Here is a 19,395-nt window from a genome sequence, read left to right as displayed (position 1 = left end):
GCCCTGGATTCAGGAGGACCTGAGTTCAAATCTGGTGTCAGAAACTTGACACTTACTAGCTGTGTGGCCCTGGGCAAGTCACTTAACCCCAACTGCCTCACCAAAAAAAAAAAAAAAAAGAGTATATCAGAACCTAACTTCTCAAACTGTGGGTGGAGACCCCATATGGGGTCACATAATGAAAGGTTGGGATCTCAATAAGTTTGGCAACAGTCAAAGGTTATGTATACCTATTTTATATACCTATATACCCAGGGTCACAAATGGAAAAAGTTTAAGAAGCCCTGTATCAGAAGCTTAGGGGGCAGAGAACCACAGCACTAGGTGTGGAAACTCCAGAGAATTCTTCTTGTCTATCTTGCTGTTGCCAAGGGTACTACCATCTCCTGGCCCATCTGCTTTTGTTCATTTAATAATTGACTTGCTTTTGTAGCAGGCTAGAATCAACAGGTTTGTGAGTGGGGAGAGGGGTTGGGAAGGGGAGGTGGGGGAGGAGGAAAAAGAGGATATTGTCAAACCAGAAAGTCCCAGAAGTAACACCCCACCCTTGAGGCTCCCAGAGATTCTCATGTAGCCTACAGTGTAGACAAGCCAAGACTTGCCAGTACCCACCTCACCCAGTCCTCAAGGTACTAAGGAAAGAAGGCTCAGTGGCTCCCATGGCATGGGAAATTAAATGTTAGGCTGCCTCCCTGCATGGCCGGGTTCATGATTTCTACTAGCAAAGGGAATTTCCCTGTTTCTTTAATAGCCCTTAATGACACACTTCAAAGTGGTGTCAAGTTTTACTTTGGGGCGGTGGCAAGAGCCCTAGATTTGTCATCAGGGCCCTGGGCTCCATTACTGGCTCTGCCATTCACTCACTACCTGTGAGATCTTGAGTAAGTCCTTTCTCCTCTCAGTTTCCTACTATGTAAGGAAGAGACTGAGCTAGATGATCTCTAAGGCCCCTTCTAAGAGCAGCTAGGTGGCACAGTGGGTAGAGCAGGGACCCAGAGTCAGGAGGACCTGTGTTCAAATCCAGCCTCAGACATTTACCAGCTGTGTGACTCTGGGCAAGTCACTTACCCTGTTTGCCTCATAAAACAAGTTAGAAAAGTTAATGGCAAACGAGTCCAGTATTTTTGCCAAGCAAACCTCAAATGGGGTCACAAAGAATTAAACATCAGTGAACAACAACAAAGGTCCTTTCTACCTCTAAATCTATAATATTATGATACCATGACAAAAGTTTCCATTATGTTCCATACGAAGATTTCTATCTATGTTGCCTCCCCTATGTCTCACTTGTATATATTGCAAGCTGATGGAACTTCTTGATATTTCTCAAGATCATGCACATTCTCCCCATTTCTCAGATGTGAAAACTAAGTCCAACAACCAAGAAGGCTAATCCTCTGTCGGAAGGAGTGCTAGGTGGAGGAATATTAGTCTGTCTTTCTGCAGTCAATCCTACCAGCTCACCCCTTGAATGAGGACAGATTTGGGCTTCTATATTGAAAAAGTGTCTAGGAAAAAGAGTCCCAGACCTGGAGTCAGAAAACATGGGTTCTAGTGTTAGTTCCACCACTTACTAGCTAAGTTGTCTCCTTCTTCATCTGTAAATTGGGTTGGTACTCATCCTACCTGCTTCACTAAGTTATTGTAGCCTTGAGGCTTAGATATGAGAATGCATTTGAAAGCATCCTAGAAGTGGTAAAGCCCCGTAAAAACAAACAACTGAGCAGTCCCCATCTGTGCTTCTAGCTTCTCTGAAGTCACTACTAATGTCAGAGACAGTCTTCCTTATGAAGAGAAAAATCCAGAGAGGAAGAAAGTGTCTGAGCTCCTCACAAAGCTAAGTGGGTCTGGGGCCATTTGCCTCTAAATGAGTCCACTTTCTTTAACTAATGGAGCCCAGTAGGGCCCTTAAGGTCTAGACCCAGGAAGGCTCCAACAGCACACAGAATGTAAACCTGGCTTTTAAGTACAGACCCCGAGCACAATCACTTTCTGCCAGCAGAGCAAGTCACCATTAATAGGCAGCCGCCGCCTGAGGAAGACCCAAAAGGTCCCCAGGGCTGGCAGCAGTGGATACACATGGATGGAGGTACCAGTGCGTGAGCTCCACACCCCCTTCCACATCCTCCCTGCCCTATCTGACCTTACCTCCACTCTGCCAATGGGGCACAGAAGCTTCTGCTGGCACAGAGAAATGAAAAGAGGACATCACTCCTTCTGCTGCCCCAGATGCCACTAGTTCTTGCCAGTAGCATCTGAGATGCCTTGGGCTAGAAGTCTTCAGGCAGCCAAGTCTTGTATCCTCTATCCTTCCACATGCCCACTTCTCCAAGACAAAGCCCTCCAAAATCTGCACCATGCTCCCAACTCACACCCCTTGCAGCCAACTTCCTCACTCTCTTGAGCACACTGCACCCCTTCCCACCTCCAAGCTTTTGCTCAAAGTTGTATCCAAATATAGAATTTGAAAGTTTCAAGGTTCTACCCCCTACCTGCAGAGCATCTCCACTACCATGTACCAACAAGACATAACCCAGGCCCCTACTTAGAGACCTACAAGAAGGGGAAACCTCTTGAAGTGGCCCTTCTACCTTTGGACAGTTCTAATTGGTAGGAAGCTTCCTCTCACCCAGAATGCCCTCTGCCCTCGATTCCCTTCATTCAAAATATACCCATGATTCAAATTCCAGCTCCAATCTCTGCTTCTCCAGGAAACCGTCCCAGACTATTCCAGCTCACTAGACCAAAGCTTCTTAAACTGGGGTCGCATAACTGACTATGGGGGTCATGAAAAATGTGGCAACAGTAAAAGGATATGTATACTTATTTTATATACCTGGGGTCACATACAAATTTCTTGGGTGAAAAGGGGTTGTGAGTGGGAAAAGTTTAAGAAGTCCTGTACTAGACCAACACCTAATTGTTCCATCAGGGTTCCAAGGGGACTCGTCCCACCATCACTCCAAAGCAAAGACCAGATGTAATACTCCCATCTCAATATTTCTCTTAAGGTTTACAAAGGACTTTCCCTACAATGCTCTGAAAGGTGGGAAGGTATAATAACTCTCCTTTGACAGAGAAGGCAAGTGCAGCAGAGAGGGTAAGTGACTAGCCTGAGGTCACACAGCCAGCAGGATTCAAAGTCAGGTATTCTGCATCTAGTGCCAACTGCCTTTCTACTGTCACACTACTCACCTTCTAAATACCTTTGCATTCCTCCAATGGAACTAGCTTTAAGGACCAGACACAGAAGAGTCAGTGCAGTAGTGAAAAAAAAAACAACAACCTCAGGAGAGACCCGGGGTTCAAATCCCACCTCTGACACTCAATAACACAGTGACCAGGGATAGTCACAACCTTCCTGATCCTCAGATTCCTCACTGGTAAAATGAGGGTAATAAATTTGACAATCCCTCGTCCACAGGATTATTGCAAGGATGAGATGAGAATGTATGTAAAGTACCTTGTAGAACCTTAAAGCCCAATATAAATGCCAGTCATTATTAGTAGGCCCTTTGCCTTCAAATATCTGCAAGGCAATCAAGAAAAACAGATTAGACTTGTTCTGCTTGGCCCAGGGGGAGAGAACTAAAAGGGGGAGGCCGAAGTTTCCAGAAGGCAGATTTTCGTCTTAATAAAAAGAACAACTTGTTTGGAATATTTAGCTACAATAACAAAAATAAGAATAAAGTATTATTAAGCACATTATGTGCAGGGAGCTCTGTGCTGAGCACAAAAAAAGACAGAGTGTATGTTCACAACATAATACATGATAAGTGTACAAGAGAAGTACAAAGTGTCAGGAAATATCTGAAAAGGGAAATGACCATTACCCACTGCGGGGAGGGAGAGGAAGGCAGGCTTCGGGAAGGCTTCCTCAAGGAGGTGGCATTTCAGCAGGTCTTTAGAAAAATAAGATGAAATTCAAGAGGAAAAAAGTGGGGAGAAGGACATTTCAGGAAGAGGGAACAATGCCGACAAGAGGGAAGCAGAAGGCCCTTGCATTTCTAATGTGGTGATATCATTAATAGAAATAATAAATTCAGAGGGAGGAGAAGGCTGTGGGAAAGGTAAAGCCTTATTGGGCTCATGCTGACTTTAAGGCATTGGTGGGACATACAGGTAGAGACATCCTGCAATGGACATCCTAGAGATCAAAGGCTCATAGGGCAGGACCTTAGAGGTCATTTTGTCCAACCCCCTCATTTGACTGATGGGGAAACTGAGGCCCAGAGAGATGAAGTCACACAGGTAGTAAGAGTCAAAAGTGGGATTTGAACACAGACCCTCCGATTCTGGGGTCAAAGGCTTGTCTGCTGTAACATGCTGTCTCCCTGTGTGGACAGGAAGCTAAGAAAGTATGGCAGGGATGGAGATACAGATTCAAGAGTCATCTGCAGAGAGGTGATCGCTGAAACTGTGCCATCAGCGCATTTTCCAAAAGAAAGAGCAGAGAATAAGATGAGGACCGAGGGCATTATATCGAGGAGCAGCTTTCGAAGGCTTAGAAAGAAAAATCAACCAAAAAAAAATAGTGAAATCGATTTGGCAGATAGAAGAGGCAGGACAGTGTGGCGTCCTTGAAGCTGAGTGAGGGGGGTGTCTTCAGAAGGGTGGGAAACTCTGGAGGATGAGGAGTGTAGCAATCGGTTGCTGGATTTGGCGATGAGAATAAGTCTACTGGTGACCTCCAAGAAAGCAGGTTCTGTGGGACAAAAGCCATAATGCAAGCGGTTGAGGAGAAGGTAGCAAAAACATAAAGGCATCACATACAGAATCTCTAGAGAAATCTGACCCTGAATAGATGGAGATGAAACCACAGCTGGATGGGGTAGAAGGATCAAGAGAAGGCTTTTCTTAGGATAGGGAAGTCTTAAAAAATGCTTATAGACAGGGGGCAGCTATGTGGTACAGTGGATAAAGCACCGGCCCTGGATTCAGGAGGACCTGAGTTCAAATCCAGCTTCAGACACTTGACACTTACTAGCTGTGTGACCCTGGGCAAGTCACTTAATCCTCATTGCCCTGCCCCCCCCCCCAAATTCTTATAGACAAATGAAGAGGAACCAGTGGAGAAGGATAATTTAAAAGTGAATGAGAAAAAGGATGACTACTAGAATGAGGTCCAGAAGGGGGCGGAAGGGGTGGGAGGAGGGTGACAGGATCAAGAGTTCACATAAAGGATTGCATGACTCTGTAAGCAAGTCACTTCACTCAACCTTAGTGAAGAATAGGGATGTTTCTCAGCTCCTGAACAATTCTGAGACACTGGGGAAAGGAACTGAGGAAATTTCCGTCAGATGGTCTCAATCTCCCTCCACAGTGAAGTAGGATGCCACTTGCTTCAAATGTATGCATGGAGGGAGGGGCTTGGGGGTAGAAATGGGGGAATCCAGAGAGGCTCTTAAGAAAGTAGAGCAAAGAGACAGGAAGCAGGTAAGACTAGGCAAGTTACGTGGTCCTCTCTGTGATTTCCTCATCTGCAAAATGGGGACATTACTACATACTACCTACTACATAAGGTTGTTATGAAGAAAGCCCTTAATAAACTCTAAAGTTGCTATAGAAATGGGAGCTATTATTAGGTGATTTGTTCAAGGTCACATTGCTGATAAGTAGCAAAGCTGGGATTTAATAAGAACATTGCTTTGGGAGGCAGGAGTCCTGGCTCCTGATCCCAGGTCTGCCACAAGTGAAGTTCCATCTCTTTCCTGTTTCATGGAAACACAGATTTAGCAGTGAAAGGCCATCTGGTCCACCTGGACCCAAGAAGTAACTTGCCCAAGGACACAGAGCTAATAAGTAACACAGGCAGAATTTGAATCCAGTTCCCCTGACTCCAAATCCAGCCCAGTTTCCACTGTACCATGTCCCCTATTTCTGTCCTTGTAGTGAAAGAACCATAATGAATTGCCAAAGGGAATGCTCCCAGATCCAGACCATTTATATAGCAGATATCCTATCAGGCATTTAAAAAGCAATTGACAGTCATGTTTTTGGATACTGACAGGGTTGGACTGGATGACTACTTCTACCTGTGACACCATGGACCTCTATGAACCCTTAGTATAATTTCTAGGACCCCGACTTCCACCGGGGAGATGAGGGGAGCAGGGGCCCATTGGCCCACACTACCTGACTCTCTTGACTCTCAGGCTGGAGCAGATTCTAAGAATGGAGGCTTCCCTTAAGCTAGAAGGAGAGCTGGAAGAGAAAGAAGGAGAAAGAAACGAATATGGAGAGGAGCTGAAAAGTGATAGGCTGGGCTAGAGCCCAAATCATGTCTACCATGCTGGGGGCTCAGGCAACGAGAGATCCGCGTGGGAGGGAAGGAGAGAGCCAGCTCACATCTCCTCCTGGTATCCCCACAGGACACAGCATGGCGTGGAGATGAGATGGTGCTGATGGATAACTCTGGGGACAGGAACCTTGCAAGGTTCTATTCAGGACTCGGAGTTTTAAATAGCCACTGAGCAACGGGAATCATTTCCAGGGCCTTCCTCTTTATTACACATCCCAATGAAAGGTTACTCAGCCTCTGGCTTTTCTTCTCCCCCCATTGGGCTTTTGGTGCCTTCCCTGAAGCTCCCTGAGAGAGATGTGGCATTCTTGTCTACCTGCATGATGAGTGATGAGCGTGAGGGCAGAGAAGTGGAAACAGAAGAAGGAGTAGGGAAAGAACGAGTACAGAAGGAAAGTCATATCCTGGTATTCTAACCCCTGCTAGAGGACCAACAAGGTCAAACCACAGAAAAAGAGAAAGGGCGGTGTGGTGGGAATAACCTGGGCCTCAGGTGTGGTAACTAGGGAACCAGCTATGGAACACTGAAAAAGGCCTAGCCTCAGTTTCCTCCTCTGTAAAACTGGGAATGCTAATACTTACATACTACCTACCTCACAAAGTTGTTGCTAACGAAATACTTTGTAAACTTAAAAGCACAAAACACATTTGAGATGTTGTTATTACTGTTGTTTTTGTTGTTTCAGGCTAATATTTGGGAATTTCCGGGCTGAAAGTAGGAGCCAAGAGACTTAATTTTGGGCACTTTCCTCCTCATAACACCCAATCCTGTGGCAGGTGGCTTTCTGGAATTCGTCCAAATTGTTTTTAAATCTCATTATGCTGTAGCATGCAATCGTAAGGTTCTTTTAATTAGCTTTCATTTGCAAGAACCATTTAAAGTTGTATAGCCAAGAGACCCTGTGTCTGCAGCAAGTCTGCCATCACAAAATGGAGACCAGGCCCCCAGACTGCAATTAGGAGTAGGGATTATATCTCAGCAAGGCTCAGGGTCTGTTAATTCCACTCAAGCAAACCATTATTAAGTGCCTACCATGGGCAATGTTCCTCAGCCCTGCTCTCTCCACTTCCTGTATGACTGAATGCCTGAATCAACCCAAACTCTTCCACTGTCCTCAGGAGAGGTATAGAGAAAAAGCAAAGGGTTTGGCATTTGGGAGATCTGACCCTACGTTTGCTACTAATTCACTGTGAGCTTTGATAATTCCTTTTTTTCCTATCTAGGCCTCCTTGGTTCCCTCACGTGTAAAATGAGGCAGTTGGTTTCCGTGATTTCTAAAGGCCCCCTCTAGCTCAGACACTCAATTCTCTGTGACTCGGGGAACAGCAGTGCCATTTAGATATCACTGGCCAGAGTAAAAAGCTAATATTCAGACATCTAGTTCAAAATGGTTGTGTCAGTATAATCCTACCCACCTTTTAATACCCACTCAAGGTACAGGAAACCCACCAAACCCACAGCCCTCTCTCTCTCCTTTCTCTGGACCATTAGCAAGCACACTGGTGTCCTCATGACTTTACCTGCCCTTTATTTTAAGCATTTTTAAGTGTTAAAGGGCTCTTACCTCCCCAACTAAGCCATGGGCTCTTCCAGAGCACAGTTACGTCCAGCTCTGCCACAGGGGGCTGAGACAATAGCAGAGACACTCAATAAATACGGGGAGGGGCTGCTGTGCTGGAGCTGGTGCTTACTTCATATCATCCTGGAACTTTTGTGGATGGGCCCAGGCTGGCCATGTCTCATTCCCCTTCTCGTTGTGCTTCTGACTCTGGGGACCTTGTCCCTATGACCCCCTTCTTTCAGTTCTTTTATGTGGCGTCATCTCACGTTAGAATGTAAGCTCTTGGAGGGCAGGGACTATCTTTCTTTTTGGTTGTATCTCTATCCACAATGCCTGGCACAAAGTAAGGGCTTAATAAATGCTTGCTGCTTTCCTTCTAGGGATGAGGGCCTACCTTTGTAGGCCATTGCAAAATCTAGAAGGAACAATGGTTTTTTCCCCCAAGAGCTAAGATATACTAAGCACACTGGAGCTGCAATTCCCAGCCTTGGTGACATGATCTGAAGGAACGAATGTGAAACACAGTGGCCGGTATTTTTCTTTGTGAAATTTTTTAGATTGCTGGGACTTAGTTTGCTAATTTTTAAAATAAAAGGGTTGGAATAGGTGATATCTAAGGAGAAGATGGAGGAAGAGGAGAAAGAGAAGGAGGAGGAGGAAGTAGAGGAGGAAAAGGAAGGAGAGGAGGAGAAGGAAGAGAGGAGGAGGAGGAGGAGGAGGAGAAGGAAGAGAAGGAAGAGAAGGAGAAGGAGAAGAAGAACTTGTGATTCTGTTTTTAAGCTATGGCAGAGCATTTGACTCTGAGGGCTCAGGAGAACCTCTGAGGAGCAATGTTATTTAACTGAACAAACGTTTGCAAGCACCTACTTTAGGCAGAGAGCTAAGCTAAGAACTAGGAGAGATAGAAAAGTTAGGTAAGAAATAGCCCACACCTGGCACAGTGGATAGAGCACAGGCCCTGGATTCAGGAGGGCCTGAGTTCAAATCCGACCTCAGACACTTGACACTTAGCAACTGTGTGACCCTGGGCAAGTCACTTAACCCCCATTGCCCCACCAAAAAGAAAAGAAAAGAAAAGAAATAGCCCACACCACCATAGACCTTATAGTCTAGTAAGTCCATTGTGCATTTAAACAAACCAAACCCACTCTGTGCTATATATTAAGAGAGAGAAGACATGATTTTTCCTTTTCTGTGCCTGTAGCATTGTAGGTCAACTTAGGAAGACAAGGAAGCTCCAAGAACCACAAAAAATAGAAAGTCATTTTCTTAAGGATTTTCTACAAAACACTCAGTGTGGCCTGAACCGAAATAAAATGTAATTGAGAAAATTTTAATAAAATAAACAAAAACACAAGACAACCAAATTTGTCATTTTAAGTCAGTACCCAGCCTGCAGAGATCCATTTCTATTTGAGATTGACACCACGGCCCTAAACCATCTCTAAGCAAAACTGAAACCTGTCAAGATGGGGAAAGGGAAGTGCATAAAGAATTTCTTTTCAGAGGGGAGAAGCACAATACTTGGAGTCACTACACACCAGAGCTTCTAGGCAACTCTTGGAGACAGCTGACTATAAGTGGATTCGGAATCAGAGAAGCTTCGTTCAAATTCCAGTTCCAACATTTCCTATCTATATGATTCTGGGCAAGTCACAATTCCTTTAGGCCTCAGTTTCCTAGTCTAAGTCCCGATTAGTATAAAGAACGAACCCTATGAAATTATTTGATTCACATTATTCTAATTTGTACTGCATATTTCCATTGGGCTGGAACCCAGTGCCATATTTTACATCATTATCACTTTGAATTGTGAGAATTCAAATACTCGAGATCATGGGATTTGTTGTTTACAAGAATTGAGTGAGACTGAGCTGGGCTTTGATCTGCAGAGTCTTTTCCAAGTGAACCTCAATATCCAAGTTGATTATTCATGCAAAGGGTTAGTTATCCAGCCCTGGAACTTACCAGCAGGCTGGCAAAAAAATGAGGCCTGACCAGACTCAGCAGATCTTCTCCGTGGGAACAGCTCTGGTCACACAGTTGCTGAAAGCACCTGAGGTCTCAGATGAGCCGCTTCGATCCCCTCTGGTCAGACCCGTGGAAAGAAGACTGAGACAGGAATGGGAAAGGCAGGTCTCAGGTCCCAGCTCTGCTTAACTTGCCTTGGGCAAATCACTTGACCTCACCTACTCTCGGTTTCCTCATCTCTAAAATGTGGGGGTTGGACAAGCTGATCTCTAGGGTTCCTTTTAGCTCTGATATTTTATGATTCACCCACCCACCTTCTCCCTTCCTCCTACCTCAGCCCAGGCAACTAAATATCAGATGTTTTTAAACCAAAAGAGCTCTTGGGACTCAGCTTGGAGGCAGGTTTTCCATGGGTTGGTCCACACAAGAATACACTTCCAGGCTTCTTCACTTCTCAGCCACTTCTCCCTAATAATCACAAGATTTTAAAGTGGGAAGGATACTTAGTCTATACCTCCCCCATTGACAGAGGAGAAAACTGAGGATCACTGAGGTTAAGTGACTTGTCTAAAGTCACATTGTTAGTAAGTGGAAGAGCCAGGACTAGAATTCAGGCCTTATCATTTTTAGTAGGGGGGAATCTATTTTATTCTTTGCATTCATATCCCTTCAGGGCAGCTAGGTGGCACAGCACCCAGCCTGGAGTCAGGAAGATCTTAGTTCAAATCCTACCTCAGACACTTACTAGCTGTGTGGCCCTGGGCAAGTCAGTTAACCCTGTTTGTCTCAGTTTCCTCATCTGTAAAATGAGCTATAGAAGGAAATGCCAAAACACTCTCATATCTTTGGCAAAAAAACACAAAGAGTTGGACACAACTGAAAAATGTGAATAACAACACAATTCACATCCCAAGCACTTTCTCATAGAGAAGTTGGTTTCTAAGTCTCCTTCAAAGCCTGGCCCAAGTTCCCTCCCCCACTCCTTCAGGAAGCTCTCCCTGTCCACATCAGCTCACAGAGATCCTTGATTCCTCTAAGCTCTTCTACCCTCTGCCCTGTCTAAACAGCACTGGGTACCCACAGCCTGGTACTGTTTAGTACATGTTTTCTGTGTTTGAGTCTTGTCCTCCCTGTACACTGTGAGTTCTCTGAATGGTTCAGCCACAAGGCATACAATTCTCCACCTTCTTCTCCCCTCCCCCCTGCCCCAGAGGACTTAGAACAGGGCCTGCATAAGGTAGAGGCTTAATAAATAATGACTTAGTGACTGAGCAAGAGAAGACGAAAGAAGGAAGGGAGAGGGAAAGGGAAAGGGAAGCAACTGGTACCTCTTCCCTTCTGGTTTCTGGTGATAGTTAAAGACACAGTAGCCTGATGGTAAAAGAAAAAAATAGTTCTGTCTAAGAAGAGGCCTGTGACCAGATGAACACTTCCGGCCATTGCAGTCCTAAGGCTGGACAGAGGTGATAAAGAGTAATGTCTTTGGGACCAGCTCCTACTAGTCAAGGGGAGCTGTCCTCCTGGGGAGCAGAGGTACCCAGCTCTGGAAGATGCCTAGCCTGACAGAGAGCTTATCAAAACACTCTTGGGGGGCAGCTAGGTGGCACAGTGGATAAAGCACTGGCTTTGGATTCAGGAGGACATGAGTTCAAATCCGACCTCAGACATTTGAAACTTACTGGCTGTGTGACCCTGGGCAAGTCACTTAACCTTCATTGCCCCTCAAAAAACAAACAAACAAACAAACAACAACAAAAAACCAACCACTCCTGAAGCTCTCTCCAGGGTACATTCTGGGTAAGGCCCTTTGGCAGGTCAGCTCCCAGAATGGGTTTCTCAGAAGGTTCCCACTGCCAGATGTTACTACCCCGGCATCCTTATGGGGAAACGGGTCAGTTTTCTGGGTCAGAAAGTAAGTCCTACTTCTGCTAATGAATTACAATAAAAAGCATTTCCATTGAAACAGCCTCTCAAAGTTCACAAAGGGTTTTCATACAACAATCCTGTTAAATAGCTGCTGTGCTTTTGGGAGGGATAGGAGAAAATTCAGGACCTGTGAGTTCATCTGTGGAGGAAATCTCCCTCTGCTAATACAGGTCTAAAACTATTTTGTCTTGAGAGAGCTGCCGATAACACTGAGAGGATTTATGACTTGTCGTGATCAAGTAGCCATTCTAGTTCAGAAGCGGGCCTTGAACCCGTCTCTTGATTACAAGGTTGATCCTCTTCCCCACCATTCCATTCCTAAGCCCAATTTAGAGAAGAGAAAAAGAGACAGAGACAAAGAGAAAGGCAGAGAGACAAAGAGACTTGCCCAGGGACACACGGTGGGACCCCAGATCCAGCATTCTTTCTGTAACAGCATACTAATACCTGCCCTTCAGTATCTTGAAAAGATTCATGATCTCATCCATTTGGATTCTTTATCCATCAATGCAGACCACAGGCTCAAGAAGAAGGTTTTATGGTTTGTTGTATCTGAAAAAAATCATTACTAAGGGGCTGAGTTTTCAGTGAAAATGAATGCCAGCCTAGCTAGGCTGGCATTCAGACAACAACCCATTTTGGGGCAAGCACTCATAGAATCATGGATTTTTTTTTTAGTGAGGCAATTGGGGTTAAGTGACTTGCCCAGGGTCACACAGCTAGTCAGTGTTAAGTGTCTGAGGCCGGATTTGAACTCAGGTACTCCTGACTCCAGGGCCGGTGCTCTATCCACTGCGCCACCTAGCTGCCCCAGAATCATAGATTTTAAAGCTAAAAAGGACCTTGGAGGCCACTGTATCCAGTCCTCTCATTTGAAAGACAAGGAAACTGAGGCTGAAGAAGGTTAAATGACTTAAGTTTAGGATCACGTAGCTAGTTAGCGTCTGAGGTAGGATTTGAAGCTAAGTCCTCTTGATTTGTGAGTCTAGGGCTCTATGCACTGCACCAAGGTAGGGCCTGTCAACACTTGTGCTCAGGTGGTATAATTGTGAGAAGCTAGTGATAGACAACAGAGAATTCAGTGAAGGCAGTAAGAATTCTCAAAGCCTCTATGTACATCGTCTCTTTGGATCCTACAAGGAGAGCATTTATTGCTATATGTATCATCTTCAGATGAAGCACAGAAAAATTAAATGCCAAACTTGGCCAAAGACACACAACTAGGTCAAAGGCAGGGGTCAGGATTCAAATTCCGATCTTCTGATTCCCAGCCCCATGGTCTTTCTGATGGATTGGCCCACCTCAACCACTAAAGGAGCTTGGCCGCTTTGTTTTTTAAATCTGGTGCTAACAGTACCTAGCACAGGACTTCACGCCCACCAAGAATGTGGGACAGAAAAGCATATAGAAAGGGTTGGGCCTCCCAATTCCTGACTATTGTTAGATACTCATACTAAGAGGGGTGATATAAAAAGTGGGGGTGGGGGCAGGGAAACTTTGAAGAAGATGCACTCACTGATTTTTAAAGTTCTCCCAGAGTATTTTACCCTTTTTTCTTAGAACCAAAAAAAAAAAAAGCACTTAAGAGAGAATCAGATCAGCTCTGGTTTCAAGGACAGAAAGATATACTCTTTGGAAACTGCTACCAAAGGAAAAAGAAGTTCCCCTACAGGGAGGGCCCCCTACATAACGTTTGTAAAGACCACACAGATCTTTTACATCTTACATCTTACATCTACTACCCCTGTGACTTTGGTCCCATCATGCAGGGGTGTTTTGGTAAGTCCTTAAAAACTGGCTTTCTTTAATTGGAAAAAAAATGATGCACAATACACTTTTAAGTGTAATTGTCATTATTAACATTTTCTCCATCACTTTCTCTAGACTAAACAATCCACACACCGAGAAATCAAGCCCTGATGTGTAGTGTTTGCTGATTGCAGAGGGGTAAATGCTCACACTGAAAATTCAACAATGAGTTCTTTCCCCTGCAGGAGTAGGCTCCAACACTGCCCTTCACCAGTCACCCAACTGTGGCATCGTCAGTTTGGTGACAGAAAAAAATGGCATCTCCAGAGCACAGCAAGCTCAAGATGGCACAGGGCCTCCACAGAACCTTTCTATTTCCTTTTCCTCCTTTTCAGGATCCCCAACAACAACCACAGATTAAGCCCCAAAATGTCATGGTTGGAAGAAACCAGTTTTATCCAACCCCCTCATTAGGGAAATAGAGGCCCAGATAAGTGCTTGCCCAAGGTTACACTGATGGTTAAAAATCAGAGCCAGGAGTCTCCTAACTCCAAATTCAGTGCTCCATTGTTACACCTTGCAAGAGTATGCCTGGGGGCAGCTAGGTGGCTCTGTGGATAAAGCACTGGCCCTGGATTCAGGAGTATCTGAGTTCAAATCTGGCCTCAGATACTTGACACTTACTAGCTGTGTGACCCTGGGAAAGTCACTTAACCCTCATTGCCCTGCAAAAAAAAAAAAAAAAGAGTATGCCTGGGGCCACAAGTACATCAAGAACCCTGGGTTCCAGTCCAGTAACTAGAAGGCTGAAACAATTTCCCTCTCCTCCTCTTGTGACCATAAGTTGGGAAGCCCTATATATACCCCCTATTTCACAAGGTAATGGTAATAGTGACTATCAAATGAGTTTGTAGGGGGTGAAAAAGCTTTGGAAAGTTAAAAGATACCAGATGGAAACTGGGAACCATTTATGGAGACAGGATGGTGTTGTCTACACAGGATGGTGCTGTCTATACAGCCTTTGTCTGGAAGTCAGGAAGAAAGAGTTCTGCCAAGTCCCAGCTTAGTCAGTTTCCTCAGCTCAAAATGAGGTCAATAGAGCTGTCCAGCTCCATTCTTATCAGGAAGGACTAGCAGTGAGTGTACCAGCTATAGGTCCTGTAAGCTTGCCCTGTCTCCCTAGCTTAAGGGGAAGGACAAATCCTTCTTCCCTTCTACACAAGTGGCCCCAGAGCCTCAGTATCTGGGCACTCCCACTCCACTCAGAATCAGTCAGTTCTCATTGTTCTAGTCAGTAAACAATTATTAAGCACCTACTGTAAGCAAAACTCTAGTCTGGAACCCGGGGGGAGATACAAAGTTCATATAAGTCTTTGCTCTCAGAGAGCTTGGTCTTGAAGCAAGGGGATGACAGATACAGACAAATATAATACACATCACATAAAATGTGTACTAGAAAGGTGAAGAAGAAAGCAGGCCAGGTGCCTTGAGGAGTCTGTCCACCACTGACCTGCTCATCCCTCACCTGTAACTTCCAGGTCACTTCTACCACAGGCCTTAACGGAGAAGGCTCTGCATTTTCGTATAGTTTGGTCCTTAGGGGCTCCCAGAGAGCTTAGCCTCTAGCCTGGCTGATGGGGCCTGTAACCCTAAAGGAATGCATGTCCCCAAGGGGGATGGAATCAATTCTGCTAGCCCCATATAAAGAAAGTATCTATATATAGGTAGTCCCTATACAGTAGGCTGTGGGCAGACAAGATGTGGAGGAGGTAGAGAAGATGTGGTCCCCGCCCTCTGGGAGCTTACAATGCAGTAGCAGGAGACATGGGTAACCCAGGCAACGGGGAGATTGAAGTATTTTAAAAAAGGAACCAGCCTGATGTCTTGTAAAGCACACTCAACCAGAAATCAGGAGGCCTGAGTTCTAGTCCCAATTCTATCACTTGCCGGGTGACCTTGAAGAAGTCATTGCCTTTCTCTGGGGCTGTTTCCTTCTCCATAAAATGAGACGGTTAGATTAAATGACCTCTAAGGTCCCATTTGGCCTGGACACTCTGAATCTAAGACACACTTGGGGGGGGCTGTTGATTACACAAAGGAGCCAAATCAGGATCCCTCAAACATTATCCAAGTCCAGGAATGGGCAATACCGTAGAAAAGGGATGATCCCTAGGGTGATAACATCAGAAACCAGCAGAAGCCCTATAAAGATGCTTAGGAAAAACTGTGTGGTATCATTAGCATCATTACAACAATATCTAGCATTTCTATAGTGTTTGCAAAGGATTTTACAAATGTTCTCTCATTTTATCCTCACGACAATCCTGGGAGGAAGGTACTGCTATCTTTCCCATTTTACAGAGAGGGCAATTGAGGCAGATAGTGTTTAAGTGAGTTGCCTAGAGTCACATGGCTAATAAGTGTCTGAAGGAGGATTTGAACTCATGTCTTCCTGACTCCAGGTCCAGTGCTCTATTCCCTGTGCCAGCTATTTTGGTAGAAAGGACTTTGGATTGGGAGCCTGGAAGACACCGGCTCAGATCCCAGGATCTTCCAGTGAATTACTCTATGACCTTGGGCAAATCATTTGGAACTCACTTTTCTCCTCTGTAAAATGGAGAATGATAGTAATTCTCCTAACCACCTCACAGTTATTATGGCAATCAAATCAGGTAATGAATGTAAAGAAGTAAGGTTCATAAAGCACCATAGAAATGGCTTAAGTTGTTTCTTTTCTCAGATACTCTAGTATGCCTTCTCTCCACCATCACCCTGCCCCCTCCCAAACACACACTCTAACAACAGAGAACCTGGTTGGCAGGTATTATGGAATGAAAAAAAAATCAGAGCCTCTGAGGGCATGTAATCCACCCATTTGTCAACAGAAATCTCAGTTATAATATTCTTAGCAAATGGCTGTCTAGCCTCTGTTTGAAGACGTTCAGTGATAGGAACCCCACCATTCCCATAGCGCTTTTGGACATCATTAGTTGTTAGAAAGCTTCTCCTTATATAGAATTGAGATCCACCTCTTTGCGTGTTCCTAGTTCTTCCCTCTGGGGCCAAAAGCCCTTCAGTACTTGAGGGTAGTCAATTACATCTTCCCCAAATCCTCTCATCTTCAGGCTAAACAGCCCTAGTTTGTTTAACTAATCCCCACATAGCATACAAAGTATGCTACGCATGTAGCTACCTCCTTGGACGGCAGACAGTGTAGACTTGGGGGGGGGGGAATGTGGCCACACTCACCTTCAGGGCACACTTCTGGCCTGTCACCCGGTGGAAGCATTCTAAGACCTTTCCATTCACACCGAGGCCCAACACCTGTTTGGAAAGCTTGTAATCATCGGTGACTGCATACTTCTTGGGCTCCACCTTGCCAGGGGCCAGACTCCGAGGCCCACTCTTGGAATTCTCTTGTGTTCCTGTCCCAACTGCTCCCCTGGGGCCAAGGCCTGAGGCTTCTTCCTCAGCCATCTGCTCCTCCCCTTCATCATTGGGGTCCATGGCAGGACCAGGGGCCTTGGGAAATAATGACCACAAACTGGGTTGCTCAGGAAAGGCCACTCATTCATCAAGAGCCCCAGGCAAGGGGATGCAGCAGTATGTGGCAGGGCGCATCACCTGAGGAGCAGAGGGAGAAGGAGTCAGGGCAGCGCTAAGAACACATCCAACTGCCTGAGAAGGGAGATGAGGACCACAAAGTGCAGAGAAGAAACAAAACTGAAGGGGTGAGGGTGGGGTGGAGTGTGTGTGTGTGAAAGAGCCAGGACCAAAAGGAGCTACAGACCAGAGGGCTCGGGTAGAATTGTTGGGGGCAGGGGTGGGGGGGGATGCCTGGGCCAAGTTGGTGGGGGAGGACCCAGAAAGTGTGTACTAAGTACCGGTGAGGCTGAGGACAGGTGTACTAGGGCCAAATGAGGGAAAAGAGAGGGGCTAAGCGGATTGGAGTAGAAGGGGGCTGAGGGCAGGGGAAGGGGGGCGGGTGGGGAGGCAGAGATGAAATTGAAGACTACAGGTAGAGTGGAGGACAGATGTGCCTGAGTGGGGGAGGGGGGAGAGGAGGTGAATCCACGTGCAGGCGGGGAGGAGAGGACCGGAGTTGAGATCGGGGGTCCGTCGGGGCCAGGTAAAGAAGGGGAAAGTTGGGGTTGAGTCAAGGGGGGGGGGCGCAGAGCAGGAAGAGGCTGAGGGCACGCGCTCCGAGGGGGACAGAGCGTAGAGCAGAGGCTGGGCGCAGGTGCGCGGGACGGCACCAGGTGTGTCCCGACCAGGTGCGGAGCAGGGGAGGCGGACGGGAAGCTCCAAGGTGGGAGCGGAGGCCGGGAGGGGGCCGGGAGAGGCTGGCTACCTGGCGGTGGCGGCGGCAACGGCGGCGGTGCCGGGGACTCAGAGGCTATGCTGGGAGCTGGACGCGGAGCCCGGGCCACAGCGGCCGACAGGCACTGGCCTGGGGCCCCCACGTGACCCGCCCCACGCGTCATCCCAACTTTGGGCCCCGCGCGGTCAGCCCTTAAAGGGGAAGGCCGGGACCCGGGGTTGGGGACCGGGAGAAGAGTGGAAGAGGCGGGGCAGGGAGGGCCCGGGGCCCCATACTTAGAGGAGAGGAAAGACAAAAAAGGAAACGAAACCCAGCCCCGAGCTCCAGCCCGCCGCCCCCTCCTCACTCCGCGGGGCCCAAGCCCCAAGCCTCCCCGAACTCTGACCCGGTCCTCGCGGGGTTTGGCACCCAAGAGCTTAGGGGAGGGCAGAAAAGAGCGGGGAGAGGTAGGAGAGAGTGAGAAAGAAGAGCTCGCGCCCCCCCTCCGCCCCCCCATGTTCAAGAAATGGAGGCGGGGAGTGGGGGGGGGCGCGGGAAAGAAGACGGAGAGCACCTAAAGCCACGAAGGGAAAGCGCTATCGATGATCAAAGGGTGTAAATGTATGGGGGACACCAGGGAATAGCAGATCTACCTCCTTTGCTTTACGGAGGAGGAAACTGAGGCCTGGAGAGGAAATAAGTGACTTGATCAAGGTCACCGTTAGTGACAGAGCTGGAAACTCGAATGCAGACACTCCAATGGCCAAGACCAATTAGTCTATCCATCAATAAACAGAGTTCTTTCTTTGCCCAGCCTGGCTGACGTGTTTTCCTTCACCCTCCTGTTGGGAAAAGGGTCAGGTCGGGAATGGGGTTTGGAGGAGAACCGGGCGCCCCACCTTGAGGTTAAGACCCTCCGGATTCCCGTAGGAGAAGATTTGAAAAATGGGGGAGTCAGACAGAAAGAACCAGTCCTATCTAGCAATCCGACCCGTAGCAAGAGGAGAAAGGAGACAAGGGACTGGGACTGAAGGCACAGGGTCCTTTCCATCCCCACCTGGGGAGGCACTGGTCCAGTCCTTGACCCAAATGTATCTCTGCTGCCTTCTCTCGGCCACCTGTGGGACTGAACCTGAAAGTGCCTTGAGCATTCTCAAAGACTTCGCTGATCTTGGGCCTTTCCCCTTGACTTCCTTTTTGCCTTGGGCAAACTCTAAATATTAGTTATAGGTCTTATGATTTAAAGCTGAAAGGGACCTTAGAGGTCATCTGGTCCGTCCACCTTTGCAATTAAGGAAACGGGCATAAAGAGGGGCTTTGACTTGCCCCAAATCACACAGCCAGCAAGTAGTAGGTTGTCAAATCAACCCGATCTTTTGCCTGCAAATCCTGAGCTCCTTCTATAGGACCCATAGCTTGTAGGACAGGTAGTTAAGGTCCAGTCTCAGAAGGGGAAGGGAACAGATATTTATTAAGCACCTAGAGTGGGTAGGGCACTGTGCAAAATGCTTTACAATTATTTTCTCATTTGATCCTCACAGCAACCCTGTGAGGTAGGTGCTTTTATTATCCGTTTCCCCAGTCAA

At 46.7% G+C, this 19,395-nt stretch overlaps 1 protein-coding gene across 1 annotated transcript in view; it reads right to left on the bottom strand.

The window, feature by feature from the left end:
* Window positions 1-17,970, bottom strand: part of MAPKAPK3 (MAPK activated protein kinase 3) — a 93,353-nt gene extending 75,383 nt beyond the window's left edge. The window contains 2 exon segments of the mRNA XM_043975652.1: window positions 16,759-17,133; window positions 17,861-17,970. Coding sequence (XP_043831587.1) covers window positions 16,759-17,016 — 258 coding nt within the window. The 5' untranslated portion in view covers window positions 17,017-17,133; window positions 17,861-17,970.
* Window positions 17,971-19,395: the final 1,425 nt, after the last annotated feature.

This window comes from Dromiciops gliroides, chromosome 1 (genome assembly GCF_019393635.1).
Source record: "Dromiciops gliroides isolate mDroGli1 chromosome 1, mDroGli1.pri, whole genome shotgun sequence".
In the NCBI taxonomy this organism is placed as follows: domain Eukaryota; kingdom Metazoa; phylum Chordata; class Mammalia; order Microbiotheria; family Microbiotheriidae; genus Dromiciops; species Dromiciops gliroides.
Note: the sequence above shows the minus strand (reverse complement) of the source record. Positions and strands in the feature narration are given on the sequence as shown.